Source organism: Fusarium falciforme, chromosome 2 (genome assembly GCF_026873545.1).
Source record: "Fusarium falciforme chromosome 2, complete sequence".
In the NCBI taxonomy this organism is placed as follows: Eukaryota; Fungi; Ascomycota; class Sordariomycetes; order Hypocreales; family Nectriaceae; genus Fusarium; species Fusarium falciforme.
The window spans coordinates 3,720,272-3,736,240 of NC_070545.1; the positions used below are offsets into that span (position 1 = coordinate 3,720,272).

Consider the following 15,969-nt stretch of genomic DNA (forward strand, 5'->3'; position numbering starts at 1 on the left):
TTGGCTTTTAGTTGTCATGCCTTTGCTTACATCTATGTATCTATAAAATCTCCAACTTTCACCAATTTTTAAGGCCGAGTTATTGTTGTTGATATCAATAATTTCTCCAAAAGGAGGCGGCGGAAGGACAGGTTATTCTTGAAGGTAGCCCGATAGTGAAGTTCAAGGCACTTCCAGCAATAAGTTACCAAAGAGATATCGAGACAAGTAGGCACGATGAGTTAACTATTTTGATGATCAGAAATGTCATCAATGCCACAGGAGCACTCTTCAAGGTCGTTTTCAACAACGTTTGCTCATGGAGAGCTGTATAAACATCTACAAGTTGTTCTCTCATCCCACCACAAAAGTCATCGGAATGCGGCCGAAGTGCGTACAAAATACATCCAATAGAATAATAAACCCCAAAATTCCCACCCACATTAAACCACATACTTTGCCGCGATGTAATTCTTCAAGAGGCCCGTCGGCCTCGGGGCTCGAATGGTAGAAGAGCCGAGACAATCATAAGTACAATGAACAACCCAGCACAGATGTACAGAGGAGTCAAGGTTGTGGTATCGGCAACCTGGGCGATGACTGCCGAGAGCAGTCCCATGACACGGTTCAGTGCCACGGCGATACCGTTACCGGTTGTACGGTGAGCAGAGGGGAGAACCTCGGCGGTGTACGCATAAAGTGTCCCGTAGTAGACATTGATGCAGACGGCTATCAAAGTTAGCTTCTTGTAGAAAAGGTCAGGGGCAGAAAGGGGAGCTTACAGATGGAGCAGCTCAGAGCAAGGTTTTGGGCAGAAGTCTTGACGGCGGTATAGCCAAAGAAGAAGGCAGCCGTGACGATTGCACCAACTCCCATCGTGTGCTTGCGTCCAAGGAACTTGAGCTCGGCGAGGAAGGCAGCAATCAACGGTCCTATGGAGGCACAGAGACTTGTGATGGTGTAGTCCCTCCAAGTCGTGTTGAGAGACGGGTTTTCGCTTGGAACGCGGCTGCTGATAAGGGATCTGAAAACACCGGCTGTCAGTTTTCAAGTCACGGATGATCCAGCACTGGGTGTGACTTACGGAAGAAAGACGAAGAATAAGGGATAGGCAAGACCGATGAGCGTCCAGGAGAACCAGATCAGACTGGTGGAAATGGAAATCTTTCGAGTGGCGAAAAGTCCCCTGAGATGGCTTCCAAGTTCCCGGACAAACTCTCCAACACCTCGGTGTGCCATCTCTGTCTCGACCTGGCCAAGTGACTGGAGCTGGGCGAGGGTCAGCGAGCAAGGCCTGTTGTGCTTCGCCGCGAGAGCCTGGAGCTCCTCCACGAGCTGCTCATCCTTTCCATGGGCGAGCAAGTGCTTGGGCGTCTCTGTGAGTTCAATCACCATGACACGGATGATGGACATGATAAAGATGATGCCTCCGGACGTGAACATGATGAGTCTCCAGGCCTTGTTGTTTTGCCAAGTACACGAGGCAGGGTCCGCGGGGTCGCAGCTCCATTCGCTTCGGGCTGTGTAGTTATCCCGTTAGCAACCATCACGACTCTGCGGAGGAAGAAGACAACTTACAGAAGTATCCCCAGGCGATAAATCCTGCAGCAGCCTGTCCGAATCCCCACCATGTAGCCATGGCCGTAACAAGCCATTGCTTCTTTGAGGGCAAGAACTCGAGGAACACGGTAGGATCAAGCACCAAGTTACCACCGGCGCCGAAACCAAGCAGGGCGATGAAGGTACCGAAGAAGGCCCAGTGAGTCGCGGCTCCCGAGATGATGGTCGAGATGGACGTGATGAAGAGGGTGGTGTTGAAGGCAATCTTGCGGCCGACCATGTCTGCACCAAAGCCCCAGAAGAGAGCGCCGACCAGAAGACCAGCGTACAGAGCCATTGTGAGACCGGTCGGGTAGCCATTGTAGCCGATCTCGGCGTAGGCCTGGGCGGCGACGATGCCCTGGAGGACGGCGACCAGGGAGTCGACGGCGTAGCCGAAGCCGCTGAGACAGAAGAGCTTCAGGTGGAAGCTTGTCCAGCCGATCTCGTCAATTGCCTATCAGGAGTCAGCTGCATTCTTGAAGGAGGGAGTGCCAATTTCGTACGTCATTGACGAGATGCATCTTGGCCATGAGGACAGGGTTAACATCCTCAGCACCCAAAACGTCCTGATGCGCATCGTACGTGGTGTTGGATGCAACACGGTAGGAGCCGGTGTCATTCTCTCCCTTTTCCATGTCGACCTTTTGCTGGTCGTCAATAGACTTGGACGACATGATGACTCTTTTTTGTATGAATGAAGATTGTAAAAGGAAAGAAAGATGAAAGAGTTTCTTGAAGTGTCGATCGATTTCTTCCACCGAGTCAGGATGCGGAGACACCGCGCCGTTTTTAATGCCAAACACGGAGAAATGCTCGAGCCCTTTTTTTTTTTACTCACCTCGACCAGGACTTGGATAGCGAGCCCTTGGAGGAGATGGCCAGACTCTCCTCTATTCCCTATGCTAAACAAGGACGAGGTAGAGCTTGGCCGAGACACACACACACACACCCAGGCTTGACATGTTGGTGCTCGTTTCCCCACGAGCGCGGAGAACTGAGGGCGGACACCATGCACAAATCGGCAACGACACGATTGGAGACTTGTTTGTGTTCCCACTCCTGTACAACGCCCCCGCGATACCTAGTCGAGAAAGCCCTCGTCCCTGATAGAGAGAAACTGGGTCATCCGACTGGGGCCACGACTCGTAGTGTCGGCGGTACATCCGAGATAGGTACCGACAAGGGTTTGGAAGAGTGATAAGCTGCACTTGGGACTCAGCTGATTGGGCGTCGACCATGGGTCTCGGTCTCGCCACGGACCCCTAGTGCTCACATTAGCCTTATCCCAAGACGCGGGGTAAAGGGAGAGGTTAGGCTTGAGATAGGCGATATGGGCAAAGATGCGGGGGTGGGGACGGAAATCACGGACAAGTTTCTCGGTCCAGCGCGTCCGGGTCTGGTATCAGGAAGATGTCCGGGTCCCCCGGGTTATCGCCACGGGGAGTCGGGTAAGGGAACGTGGAGGGAGGTCAGGATCATCAGGGACAGAACTCTGTGTAGGCACAGGAGTCAATTGAGTTGTTGGCGATGGCTTGAGTTGCTAGAAGAGTACGGACTCATGTCTAACTACGAGCTCGATCTAGGATACGCATTGAGACTCTTGCAACAGCACAGGAGACATTCCCTGTATCCAATGATGCTCGAGGCTCGGTGATCGATAACACTGAGCCATCTTCGTATCTTCAGCGCCCAACTCGCAATTATTTGGGAACATGTAAAGTTCCGTGTTATGATTGAGCTGGACCCGAGCTTGGGTGAGAGAGCTGAGAGTATAGTTTGTTTGGCAATCTCCTCATCTTGCGATAGCACTGATAAGCCTTGCAGGCTCTATCTTGCCGTGCTGAAGTATTCCTATCAGTCCCAGGCTGAGCCCCGAACTCTCCTTGCAAGGTGTTTCCCTGAACACAAGCGTGGAAAACATCCGTGGTTGACATCCGCAACTCCGTGTCCTCGAGATTCAGCCAACACTTCATGCTGAAAAGGGCAACACACGCAACGGGCGCGGAGAACGCATGTGCAATTTCATCATTTCAACATCCAGCCAATGCTACACCTATGCAAATAATAAACCAGTATGTATTGTGTCAATCCCGAAAAGTCATACGGTTTTTCCTCTCGGCGTGTAGAGATGATGTGTTTGCGTGGTCTGGCCGGCTTCCCTACGATGGCCCGGCGCACTGCGATTCGTGCTTGCATGGATGGGTTTAAAAGAGAATTCATCATAACTTACCTATAAAGCAAGCCTCTTATTAGTAAATCCTCATCCCTATCTTTTAATATGGCCTTATAATAGTAGTCATATAGTATTAAAATAAGATTCAATAAAGACAGAGTCTCTTTTAAATGTATTTCTTCCTCTGTTGAGATTTGGTGAAGTGAAGTTTCTAGCTAGCAGCGCACGGGCCACAACGACGCAAATATCATTGTGGCTGCCCCCTCGTCCCCGTATCTAGGAATCCTGGTGTTAGATCGACTTTTATGCGATAGCACTCAGCATGGACAGCCTGGATCGTATTATTCAGGAGGCGCAAGGCCTTCTTCAGCGGCTCATTGCGTCTAAAACAGCGTTGCAGCTAGAGCAGCAAACACAACAAACACTCCAACCAACGAACCCCGGCACATCGCTACCAGCTCCAGTCGCAGTTGCCTCGTTATCCTCCACTCCGCAGAACCATGTCAGAGTCGCACTTCGCGATCTAACTTCTATCGCTCAAGAAGCCGTTATTTTTTCAACCTCGTTTCTATCTTCATTAGATCTGGACAACGGGACAGCCGAAACGACCTCTTTCACATCCGGTGCGGCCGCGGAATTGACTCAGCGGACGCCGCTTCCCCCGTCTCCTCCGGATCACACACTCTCCGCCGATCATGACCAGGCAACTCTCGCACCGAGAACTCCGCGACCAGAGTCGCATATTCTGCGTCCCAATACCCCGTCATCGATAGAGTCTTTTGTTGAGGCTCGTGATGCGGCCGAACCGGGACCAAAAGGCGGCAAAAGGCAAGGCGGGGTTGGTCCAGGCCAACCCACGAAGAAGCCGAGGATATCGGGCAGTGCACCCTCGAAAGGAATCTCGCACTCGACTGAACTTGAAAAGTTGATCCTAAAACTCAAGAGTCATGATCAGTTATGCCGGATCCCTGCGTTTCCAACAACCAACCCTCCGACGGCCGCGATGCTCCAGCGAGTTGCTGCCATTCAGAGCGGGCCAGCGATACGCCAGTTTTGCTCTCTTATCGCTGCGAGGAGGGATCGTACCACCGATATGGGCCTGTTCCAAACGCAAAGTCAAGGTGTTGAACGAGCGATGGAGCTGTGGAGGAGCCTGAGGCTGATCACGGACAAGTCGGTCCTGAACAGCTTCATGTCGCGGCTCGTGCAGTACCAAATGGCTCTGGCCGTTGACAACACCAAGCAAGGTCGAATCCGTGCTGACCCGGCTGAGATCAACAAATTGATGGACAAGTTCGGATTCAGCGCCTCGGACCGCACAAAGTTCCAGCACCAGGTCACGCAAGGCCGATTCTGGCGTCTAGTCTGCGGGTGTTTCCCAGGACTCTTGTGCCTGATCCCTTTCAAGTCAGCAAAGCCCTATTGCTTGTCAGGGCGTGACTATCTCAGCATGAGAGGGGGCGAGCTGGAAAGATTTGCGAAGCTCGTCGACACTCCCTTCGTGGAACGCATCTGTCAGGCCTGTGAGGCATTGATCGACATGGTCTTGGGAGTCAAGGATGACATGATGTTCAAATGGGAAAAGGAACATCCTGCACTTCTGTCCTGGGAAAAGAGCCTCTCTGACGACATCTTGTTATCCCTACTACAACCGCACGAATACTGCGAGGAGAACCAGTATGATGGCGATGAGTTCCCAGACTGGGCCAAGCCAACTGGTTGGCTGGATGAATGGCCCTGGAAGGTCAATCCCCTCGCAATCGTTTCAACAGAACGTCAATGCGACCTCTGCTCCGAAAACAAGTGCCAGTGTCTCTACACAAGATTGGTCAAGCGTAGGCCACGCATCAAGTCATGGGGTAGTCTAGGGTTTGGTCTCCAGGCAGTGGCTTCTCGTGAAGGAGAGGTCGCCTACAGAAAAGGCGAAGTGATGGGTCAGATCTGCGGCAAAATCGTACCTAGCGGAACGTATCCTCACAACTCTAGCTGGGTTATGGACATGCACCGACCCGACATTGATGGGGAGACCGTCATTTGTCAGATTTCCGTGGCCGGCCCCAGCAACTGTTTCTTGCACCTCAACCACCACTGCCGGGCATCGGCGCGCGTGCGCCCTTTGAGAGTTTCGGGCCATTGGATATGCGGAATTGAGGCAGTCAGGGACATCAGGCATGGAGAGCAGATATCGGTGAACTTTGGCAAGAGATTTCTTCGGAATCAGGGCTTGCGATGCGAGTGCGAAGCATGCCGTGAGACTCTGTGACCCACCATAAGTACAGGACACTCTGATACCTTGTCACATATTACTATCAACTCAATGAGAACATAAGCATTAATATGTAAATAATTGAAAGAAATTACGATAGCCTTGGGTAATTATATTTAAAATTTCGATATTTACATTCATATTTCGTTGCGAGAATTGATTGCCCTAGGGTAGAGAGACAGTGATGCCTCACTCTGTTTTTCCTTCACACAGGTGCTGGTTGTTGCTACGCCGCCTAGCGCACGACTTTCAGCTACTTGCATTTCATCAGCATCAGGTCAAGAGGTCTCATTAACCCTAGCACAATCACACTGTCAAGAATGTCCAACTTTTTACATCACGTTATAAGAGGTATTACTTTTGTAAATGCGTTCTGACTCCTTTGGAGCCATCAAAATCTTGTCTGCACCTTACAGATCAATTCATCGACAGAAGCAATACCCATTTAAGATACTGCGTATGTGTCTCTCGGTACACCTAAACGGTTTCCCTGCATCCTTCCATGCAAAGATGACGTCGTCACCATCCGGCAACAATCTGCCGTGCGGGAATAAGAACACCAAAATGTAGCGGCCGCTCCCTGAACTTGACGGCATAAACTGCCGGAGTTGTCGCCAAGATGCCGTATTTTCGCATCCTCCGGCAACGCCGACTTTCAATGGCACTTCATCCTCCATGGTTGCGGCATCTTTCTCCCGTACGCGATATCTGGTCGTTGCCGAACGCCGTACGTTTGTGAGAATGGCCATGGAAGCTTCGGAAGGATGGCATCTGGACGCGTTGATAGGACTTGGCGATGGATCGGAATGTGTCGCATCAACTTGGATGAGAATTATAAAAGAAGTCTGAGATGTCGCTCAGAGAATGAACTCACTACTCATCACTCGCATTCACATTCAAGCAACATTCGCTTTCAGTGTCTAATCATCTCTCTTCCGCTCTTAACTCCAAAACTCACATCACCAACCTTATTTTTAAGCTTCTGTTTCAACTCATTCAATACATAATCATCTATAATGGCTGTCATCACTGAAGCTCCCAAGGCCTTTGACTTTATTGTCGTCGGCGGTTAGTTTCCTCTCTGAGCATCCTCATAAACACTACTAACAACTTCAAAGGTGGCACTGCCGGCTGCGTCGTTGCTGGCCGCCTGGCCGAGAACCCCAATGTGTCCGTCCTTGTTGTCGAGGCCGGCATTGACAACCCTTCTGCCGTTGACGCCATCACCACTCCAGCCACTGCCTTCACTCTCCGAGGTTCCAAGTATGACTGGTCTTTCAAGACTGGCATGATTGATCGTCCCGAGTACACTCGCATTGAGAAGCCCAATACCCGAGGAAAGGTCCTGGGTGGCAGCTCGTGCCTCAACTACTACACTTGGATTCCTGGTTCCGCTGCTACCTTTGATGATTGGGCTGAGTTTGGTGGTGAGGAGTGGACTTGGAAGACTTGCAAGGAGTACCTTTACAAGGTTCGTGCTGCTCACAAGATATACTTATACGATAGTATCTGACTGTTTCCAGCCTGCCACCTATCACGATGACCGTGGTGAGCATCGCCCTGAGCTCAAGTACATTGGCGAGAATGGTCCTCTTCCCATCTCACACTCAGATCTCCTCCCGGAGACCGAAGGCTGGCGCAACGCTCTAACCAAGGCATGGGTAAGCAAGGGCGAGCCTCTCACAGATGATGTTCACAACGGCGAGATGCATGGTCTCTGGAAGTGCATCAACACCATCTACAACGGCAAGCGATCCTCCAGCTGGCGGTTCCTGGAAGGAAAACCCAACGTCACCGTTCTTGGGCAGACCAATGCGAAGCAGCTCATCTTTGAGAATGGAAAGGCCGTTGGTGTTGAGGTCATTGGTCCTGACGGTCAGACCCTTTCTCTCCGTGCTCAGTACGAGGTGATTGTGTCGCTTGGTGTCTACGAGACTCCCAAGTTGCTCCTCCTGTCTGGCATCGGTCCTGAGCAGGAACTCAACAAGTTTGGTATCAACTCCGTTGTCAAGTCTGGGCACGTTGGCCAGAACCTTCTTGACCACCCCATTTTGCCTCACGTCTTCAAGATCAAGGACGGCTACGGACTCGACAAGCACCTCATACGACCCGGCCTGGAGAAGGATGCTGCCGCCTCTGCTTATCGCTGGAAGAACAAGGGCCCCATGACCAGCGGTCTTCTCGAGCTCGTCGGTCTGCCTCGTATCGACAGCTACCTCGAGAAGGTGCCAGAGTACGTCGAGTACAAGAAGGCCAATGGCAACGTCGACCCCTTTGGTCCTGGTGGCCAGCCTCACTTTGAGATTGACTTTGTTCCCATGTTCTGCGACGCTTTCCAGTGGCACATTCCTACACCTCCCACCGGCGACTACATGACTGTCATTGTTGATCTTCTGCGACCTCTTTCTCGCAACGGAACCGTCACTTTGAAGTCAACCGATCCTCTCGAGCAAGCGGACATCAACATCAACTTCTTCTCCAACGACCTTGACTTGGCAGCTATGCGCCAGGGTGTCCGCTTCGTTGACGATATTCTGCTAAATGGCGAGGGTATGAAGGATATCATCGAGGAGGACTATCCTTGGGCTATGCCCCGAGGCTCTGATGAAGCCATGGACATTATGATCAAGGAGAGGTCCCAGACAGGCTTCCGTGAGTCAATTCCTAGATCTCCCCTATTTGCACAAGGCTAACAGTGCGATTCTTTCTAGACCCTTGCGGTACCGCACGACTAGGCAAGTCTATCGAGCAGGGTGTCGTCGACTCTAAGCTCAAGGTCTTTGGAGTCAACAACCTCCGAGTTATCGACGCATCCATCATTCCCGTCATCCCCGACTGCCGCATCCAGAACTCAGTCTACATGATTGCCGAGAAGGTCAGTGGACATGCCGATGCGACTTATAGGCAGATAACTAATAGATTTCATAGGGAGCCGACATTATCAAGGCTGCTTACCCCGGGCTGTATGCTTGAGCCACGGAGACATTGATCTAGAGTAGACACAGGGAATGTTCACTCTTCTCCTTTCTTCATAGAGATTTTAAACTATAGACATGGCGCGATACATAGACTACATAATATTGACCCCATTTAATGCACTGAGAAACAGGCCGGTCAAGCATTCTCCACCGCTGTGATGGTTCTATCCTGACCTATTGTGGGTACAAAACTTGCCTTATAATTGTATCCGTATTTAAACTTCAGTGTCGGTACTCAACGCTGCGTCGAGAGTGTGAGGCCCCCATTGGACAATTCATCTGCTCAGTCCTTCCGCTTCAGCGTAGTCCTGAATGCCAAAGGACTGACCTCCGTTGCCTTGCCATTATCATCCACGTCAAAAATATAGAGGCCCATATCCAAAGCTCCATAGGTAGCTCCTCCAACCGTGGTCCAATCAGCCGAGAGAATGCCAGAGATTGTGCCTTTGCTCAGCTTCGGGGCGTCCATCGCTGTCAAGGCGCGCATTGCGACTCGACCCGACTTCTCACCAACCACGGTTGGGACGAGGCGATTTGGCATGGCATCTGGATCGTTGGGTGCTCCACTGGCCTCTGCTTCCGCGAGGAGATAGTCTGTGCTGTTGGAGATGAACCTCGAGATAGTTAGACCAGGGGGCGCGCCCTCTGTCTTGTTTCGGGTGATGGTGATGGAGGAGTTCAGTCCCTCTGTTGTGGAAACATAGGTGCCGCCATAGTTTTTCTCAGCTTCTGTATCTGCCTGCTTCAAGAGTGCAGGCATGATGGCATTTACCACCGCATCACCTATCTTGCCGGCAACCAGAGCTCGTAATGCTCTGTCGGATGATGCTGCCAGAACCGAGAAACCAATCTTAAACTCGGGAACCAAAACAAGGAAAGAGCTAAACAAACCCGCATCACCGGATTTGGTGTAAAGATCAATGACCAACCCCGTCTCGGGGTGAACATAGCGAGGGATCTCCCAAGGGCCGCCAACAGAGTAGTCCAATCGTGCAGTGTGCGTATGGGGCTTCATCCACTTGCGAGTGACGTCGCCTGGGAGAAGGGTGTAGTTGAGGATGCTTGAGCCAAACTTTGTAAGATCGTTCAGGGTGGACAGCAATGTGCCCGAGCTCTTGGCGGGATCAGGGGTCAGCAAGTACATTAACTCGAGCTCCGTGTCGTTGTTGACGGGGATGACGGCGTTGTCCCATTTGTCTTTGGGAGGGGCTTCGGTGTAAGTCCTCGACATTCCAAGCGGATCAAAGATGTCGCTGCTGAATTGCTCGTCGAGTGACTTGCCGGTGAGGTTTTGCAGAACGGCTCCCAGGATGATGAAGCCCGTGTTGGCATAGGCTGGATTAGCCCATGGGAGAAAGGTTGGTGGGCGATTCTCCTGGCTCTCGACATAGTTGTCATAATCATCAGCGCAGCTCGTAATGTTCGGGTCCGAAAAGTTGCTGCATGGCATGGTCGACAACTGAGGGTCCTTTTGCATGTTCAGGGGTGGAAGTCCAAGTGCTGCCGCCGTATCACCGACCAACTTTTCGCCAGTTGTGAATAACGGCCACCCATCCCGAGGAACACCGCTGATTTGGTTGGCCAATGCCAAAGGTGTGATCTTGTCCCACTGGATGTGCTCTGCCGGGTTGTCTTTTGGCTCCTGGGCTGTGTCGGCAAGCTGCGGGAAGAAGTAGGTCAAGGGACGCTCCCAGTCAGTAGGATCCAGGTTCATGAGGGCGGAATAGACGGTGAAGAGCTTGGTTATGCTAGCGATGCCGTAGATAGTGTCGCCGTCGACCTTCTTGGTACCGTACTTGGCGCCCTTGGTTGTGGGGGAATTATGGTGTAACTGGAACTTGCTGGCCGCCCCATCATCGCGAGTTGAGAAGAGACCGACAGAAAAGGTAGTGTTCTTCAATGTGCCGAGAACAGGGTCCTCTTCTGGGCTAATCTTCAGGTACCCTTGCAAGGTTTCTGTAAGATTTTCCCATCCAGCGACGACATGGCTGACTTTGCTGGTCAGGTCTGCGGGGGGAGGGTATCGGGGGCCAAGGAAGTCAGCCAAAACGGGGGAACCCGACAAGGAGAGAAGAGCGAGAAGGGATTGCCGGGAAAACATGATTGTCAGGGCGTTTGGAAGAGCACTTGGCGTAACGAGTTTACCAGCATTTCGTCTTTGGTTGGAAACTCGCACACTTTATACCCATCTCGCCAGAGACAGAGACAGCACAACTCTCAAAACCATAACTACCAATTCGTCATCAGTCTACACAATATATGTCATTACCGTTGAACTCAAAGACTATATACAAACGAAACAAGCAATTTTCCTCGCTATGAACTAATAGCGGCGCAAAGGTCCTCGATTGAGACATCGCCAGCGACTCACAAAAGATGATCACAAGGCTGTGTTGTTCGACCTGCAGCGGCTCGTTCATGTTGCATTGAAGGCGCATCGAAGACGGGCGGGCGCTAAACCCAAAGTAGTGCTAACGCGCCGCTGTGGTTCAAGCTCATGATGTCAAGCTTTTTGTGTCAGCAGACGTCCACGAATGAGCAGCTGGTTGGAGATGATCCTTGTAGCAGCGTCAAGAATACTCTATTAGTGACTGGGTCAAATAAAGAGTTTAGGCTGAGAGATAGAACTCTTATAGGGAAAATTAAACCATCTGAATAGTAAAAACAGAGAATTCTATGCTATGGAAGCTTTAATTAAGAGACAAAAAAGTCTTTACGATAAATAAGGTTGCTTAAGCTTTAACAGCATTAGCAGACTATTCTTTTGATTGGGATTTTCGCAACCGACCCTTGAAATCTGGAAGCCCTTCAGCCACCGACAATATCCACCTCCACTTTCATACAGCAGCAACTGGCCAATCGATACAACCTCTCATCTTCGGCTGAAGACAATCTGACAGGGGCTCTGCACGGTGTTTCCAGGATTGACGTACAGGAAAGCTTCCCTCTAACCCAATCTGTCGTTTCCTGGCGCTGTAGGGCTGCGAAGCTGTTCGATGCTCGCTGCGCCATCCAGCTACGGAAATGACCATATCGACTATCTGCGGGATGGGCCTTTGCAGGGCGGGATGATGGATCAAGGCGTTCTCATGTAACAGGTTATATAAATGCCTCCTTCTCTTCGAGTTTGAGGTGGTTCATGCTTTGAGACAAGACAGTTCGATCACTTTACTCTTGCCCTCTCCCTTGGCTTGCTTCTCTTCTTTACAACACCACACAACCATGGCGAATCCTACGCCAGACAACCTTTACGGCTACAATGCCAACAAGATTCTTCCAATCATTGCTGCGGCAGTGATTGCGGTATCCTGCATTGGCCATGCCCTCCAGAATAGGTAACACTCTAACAACAGCTTGATCAAGCCATAGACTAACATGACCTCCAGTCGATACAAGTTTTGGCGGGTGACATTCTTCATGTTCTATGCCGGCTTGTTCTATACCATTGGTTGGGTCTTTCGAATCATTTCGGTCCGCAAGACAGACAGCCTTGCCTTCTATATGATCCAGAGCATCTTCGTCTACCTTGCGCCACCCATCTACTCGGCCGCCGAGTACAATACACTCGGGCGACTGATGCATTACCTACCAATGCACGCCATCATCAACCCGAACCGCGTCGTTTACATTTTTGTCTTTTTGGGCGCGCTCGTCGAGACGCTCACTGCCATTGGCGCCTCTTGGATGGCCGCCGGTAATGGCAAGCAGGACAAGGACCGGTACGTCCAGGGCTCGACCTTTATGGCCATCGCCGTGGTCCTGCAGGGCGTTATTGAGATTGCCTTTATCGCCCTGGTCGGAATCATCCATCACCGCTGCGTCAAGGCCAAGATGTTGCCCAAAAACGTGCGAACTCTGTTCATCATGCTCTACGGCACATCACTGCTTATCATTGTGCGCTGCGTGTTCCGCGCCGTCGAGACCTTCCAGCTAAGGGACATCCTCTCAAGCGAAAGGGGCAACAACGAGGCGCTCCTCAAGCACGAGTGGCCTTTCTACGTGCTCGAGACCATCCCGGTTGCTCTATACACCTACTGGCTCAACATTGTGCATCCCGGTCGATACCTCCCCAGCGACCCGCGCCAGTATCTCGACTTTGACGGCAAGACGGAGCGCATGGGACCAGGCTGGATCCACAACCGGCCCTGGTTCGCGTACGTGGCTGATCCATTCGACTTCATCGGAATGTTTACGATGAAGAAGCGAGACCCGTTCTACCTCAGGGCGAGCGAATGGCCCGAGGTGGACAACTGCTTCGCTCAGGGTCAGGGGTCGAACGTCGTCGGGAAAGCCAAGTACTCGGCAATCGCCAAGAACGAGTCGCATGAGTCTCGCTCCTGATTCAGCACACAAGCATCGATGGCGGCAAAACAAAAGGAATGGTGGATGATGATTGGGGATGAAAGTGGCTCGCCGAATCTGGAGAATGAATTCTGGTTCACGGGCTGGGCAACTGCACGTGATAGGCACGTGTGCGAGTTTGATGCTTCATATACTAGCTTGTCAGAGTTGATGTTGAAAGAAGCCTAAACAATCGTTTTGTTTGCAAGATAGACTTTTCTTTTCTGCTATTTAGCGACGCTGTAGTAGAAGCTTCAAGATACCATCGACATTTTATCTTCACAATATTCTACTCTCAACAATAAATCACACGGAGATCTTCATGGAGCCGGAATCACGGAATAAATAAATAGATTTAAACTCAACCTGACTACACTCTTCAAGGCCTAAAGCAGGAACCAAATTTCATCTCAGACAAGCCAGTCCAGTCAGCGGCGTTCGGTTTGCAAGTTGCACCGCGCGGGCAATCGGTGACTTCATCGCCCGACTCAGTCAGCGAATCGGCATTCGGGCCCCACATCAGGTCCCATCGGGATCAAGCGTTGGACAGGGCTTCCGACAATGACGTAGTTGGGGTCCAAACCTTTTTCTGCTCCTTCCATGACCTTGGCCAAGCCCCGTGAGATCGTAGGTCGGACGTCATTCATTCACAACAGTGACATTCCACTCTGAAGCAGGCCAAGACCTTTTTCGTCTCGAGTGAGAAAAGGCCATTGAAAACTGACCACCAAAAGGAAACCGCCCCCGTCCCTCCCGTTCGGTGGCATTTGCCTGTGCAAGGCAAACGTCAGTACGTACCATTGAAGTCGCCCGGACTTGACGGGATTCACGGCCCCATCCAAATAGTGCAACGTCAGACCTTTCGCGGTCTCGATCCGGGCTTGACAAGCTTCTTGCTTTTCTACCTATCAAAGCTAGCCCCCTTTAATAAGATATAGTTTGCCACTGCAATGGACCTTCACTCTCCCGCCCACTCTTCCCAAACAATGCAATGGCCCTTAGCTTCCTCGCGCCAAATGCTCTACTAGCAAACCACCTTTAACCCGCCGACTCCCACTTCTCCCATCATCTCCAATAGCTCCTCCTTCCCTCTCCCAAACGTAAACGCTGCCGTCGCCGATACCATGCCCGAGGTGCGACGAGGCAGTCTTCAGATCGTATCTGGCTCGGCCGTCTCATCCACTGAAGCCTCCGGGCTGCCTGCCGCTGCGAATCCCTCTCGTCCCTCCCAGTCTCACCAATCTTCCAACGAACGTGTGCGCTTCGATGTCCCTCCAGAACCTACCCAGCGAAGGGATACCACCGGCTCGGATTTCTCGGAGGCGCCTCGACGAAGCCTCTCGTATGCCCAGCGACCCGTAGCCGACGCCTATTACGATTCCCGAGCTGCCACCCAGACCGAATACAGACGACGAGCAAAGACTCTTCAAGAGTACTACGATGATAACCCGCATCTACTACCACAGTTGCCGTTCACGTGGCACCACGGCTGGAAGCGCTGGAGACTCTTCATATTCGCCTTTCTAGTCTTTGTCGATGCCTCGGCCATTCCCATCGCGCTCTACTATGGCATGTACTACGCCGGCAACGTCGAGGGATGGATCATCTTTGCCGTCGTAACGACCATCTGGGGTGGTCCTACGTATCTCGAGTTCGCGATCCGCACGCTCCGATTGATGAAGGTGGATAGGTTCTATCGGCCTCTTGGGACAAATTCTCGATGGTGCTTTGACATGTTGACGTGGGCGTCTGTTCTCACAATCACTGTTGTCACGGCTCTTTTTATCGTTGGAAGTGCTCCTCACAATGTGTGGTTGAGAGTTCTGTGCATGCCTGCCCCGGCAATTCTGTATTGTCTTGGAGGAGTGCTATTTCTCATTTCGTTGTACAATTACATGGGCTGGCCAGCACCGTTCCGGGTCAGCTCAACAGCCAAGGGAGAACAGGTACTTTCACATCTCAATCTCAATTGTCCACGTCATGCTAACTTTCGCAGGTACTACCGGGCGTATACTACTTCATCGAGGACGTCGTCGCGGTTAATGCTGGCGGCGGTCGACCTTTCCGTGAAGCTTTGGCCGCCCGTTACAAGGCCAGTCCTCGCTTCCGGCGGATGATATACATCCAATCATGGTTCTGGTCTATCCCAGCCTTGGTACTCGCTGTACCTCTTACTGTTATCTCGGTCATTCCCCAGGTTCCAGCAACAGCTGCTTACGGCGTCGCCTGGGCAGTCCCCTTCCTGTGGGCTACACTTTGGGGCATTATCACAATCAAATGGTGCAAGAGAGATATGGCCAGGGAAAGGAGAGAGTGGGAGGCAGGAATTGACTCGGAAAAGGAACTTAAAAAGGAGGGTTCCACGCAGGTATAGATGGGGTGGTTCAATTACGCGCAGACGATGCCAGTCGTGGGGTCAAAGACTGGTCACGAAGCATATACGGAACATGACTCTTGGCGTTGAGGCCGATGATTACCATTATTTACGATTAGAATGAAATGTACATATCTTGGCATTGGCCATCTTGTCAAATGCTGTTGACTTCTGTCAAGGTTGGTGCTTCTGCACAGCCTCCGGGAGACCCAAGAACCGAGGCTCAAATGGTTATATCAAGGTCATTATCGAGTGA

General features: G+C 51.6%; 6 protein-coding genes across 6 annotated transcripts; 4 read left to right on the forward strand and 2 right to left on the reverse strand.

Annotated features, from left to right (window-relative positions):
* Positions 1–454: 454 nt before the first annotated feature.
* Positions 455–2,255, reverse strand: NCS54_00308700 (MFS domain-containing protein; the record flags this gene model as incomplete). The annotated part of the gene is made up of 5 exons (XM_053148673.1): positions 455–708; positions 762–1,003; positions 1,064–1,499; positions 1,558–2,035; positions 2,085–2,255. 5 exons carry the CDS (start codon positions 2,253–2,255, stop codon positions 455–457), a joined length of 1,581 nt encoding a protein of 526 aa, XP_053004648.1.
* Positions 2,256–4,757: 2,502 nt separating this feature from the next.
* Positions 4,758–6,017, forward strand: NCS54_00308800 (Hypothetical protein; the record flags this gene model as incomplete). The annotated part of the gene is made up of 1 exon (XM_053148674.1): positions 4,758–6,017. One exon carries the CDS (start codon positions 4,758–4,760, stop codon positions 6,015–6,017), a length of 1,260 nt encoding a protein of 419 aa, XP_053004649.1.
* Positions 6,018–7,036: 1,019 nt separating this feature from the next.
* NCS54_00308900 (GMC-OxRdtase-N domain-containing protein) lies at positions 7,037–8,993 on the forward strand (the record flags this gene model as incomplete). The annotated part of the gene is made up of 5 exons (XM_053148675.1): positions 7,037–7,088; positions 7,139–7,491; positions 7,544–8,672; positions 8,732–8,895; positions 8,949–8,993. 5 exons carry the CDS (start codon positions 7,037–7,039, stop codon positions 8,991–8,993), a joined length of 1,743 nt encoding a protein of 580 aa, XP_053004650.1.
* Positions 8,994–9,281: 288 nt separating this feature from the next.
* Positions 9,282–11,099, reverse strand: NCS54_00309000 (Beta-lactamase domain-containing protein; the record flags this gene model as incomplete). Its single annotated transcript, XM_053148676.1, has 1 exon — positions 9,282–11,099. One exon carries the CDS (start codon positions 11,097–11,099, stop codon positions 9,282–9,284), a length of 1,818 nt encoding a protein of 605 aa, XP_053004651.1.
* Positions 11,100–12,220: 1,121 nt separating this feature from the next.
* On the forward strand, positions 12,221–13,339 carry NCS54_00309100 (Hypothetical protein; the record flags this gene model as incomplete). Its single annotated transcript, XM_053148677.1, has 2 exons — positions 12,221–12,333; positions 12,385–13,339. The coding sequence occupies 2 exons, from the start codon at positions 12,221–12,223 to the stop codon at positions 13,337–13,339; spliced, it is 1,068 nt and encodes a 355-aa protein (XP_053004652.1).
* Positions 13,340–14,463: 1,124 nt separating this feature from the next.
* Positions 14,464–15,713, forward strand: NCS54_00309200 (Hypothetical protein; the record flags this gene model as incomplete). Its single annotated transcript, XM_053148678.1, has 2 exons — positions 14,464–15,285; positions 15,336–15,713. 2 exons carry the CDS (start codon positions 14,464–14,466, stop codon positions 15,711–15,713), a joined length of 1,200 nt encoding a protein of 399 aa, XP_053004653.1.
* Positions 15,714–15,969: the final 256 nt, after the last annotated feature.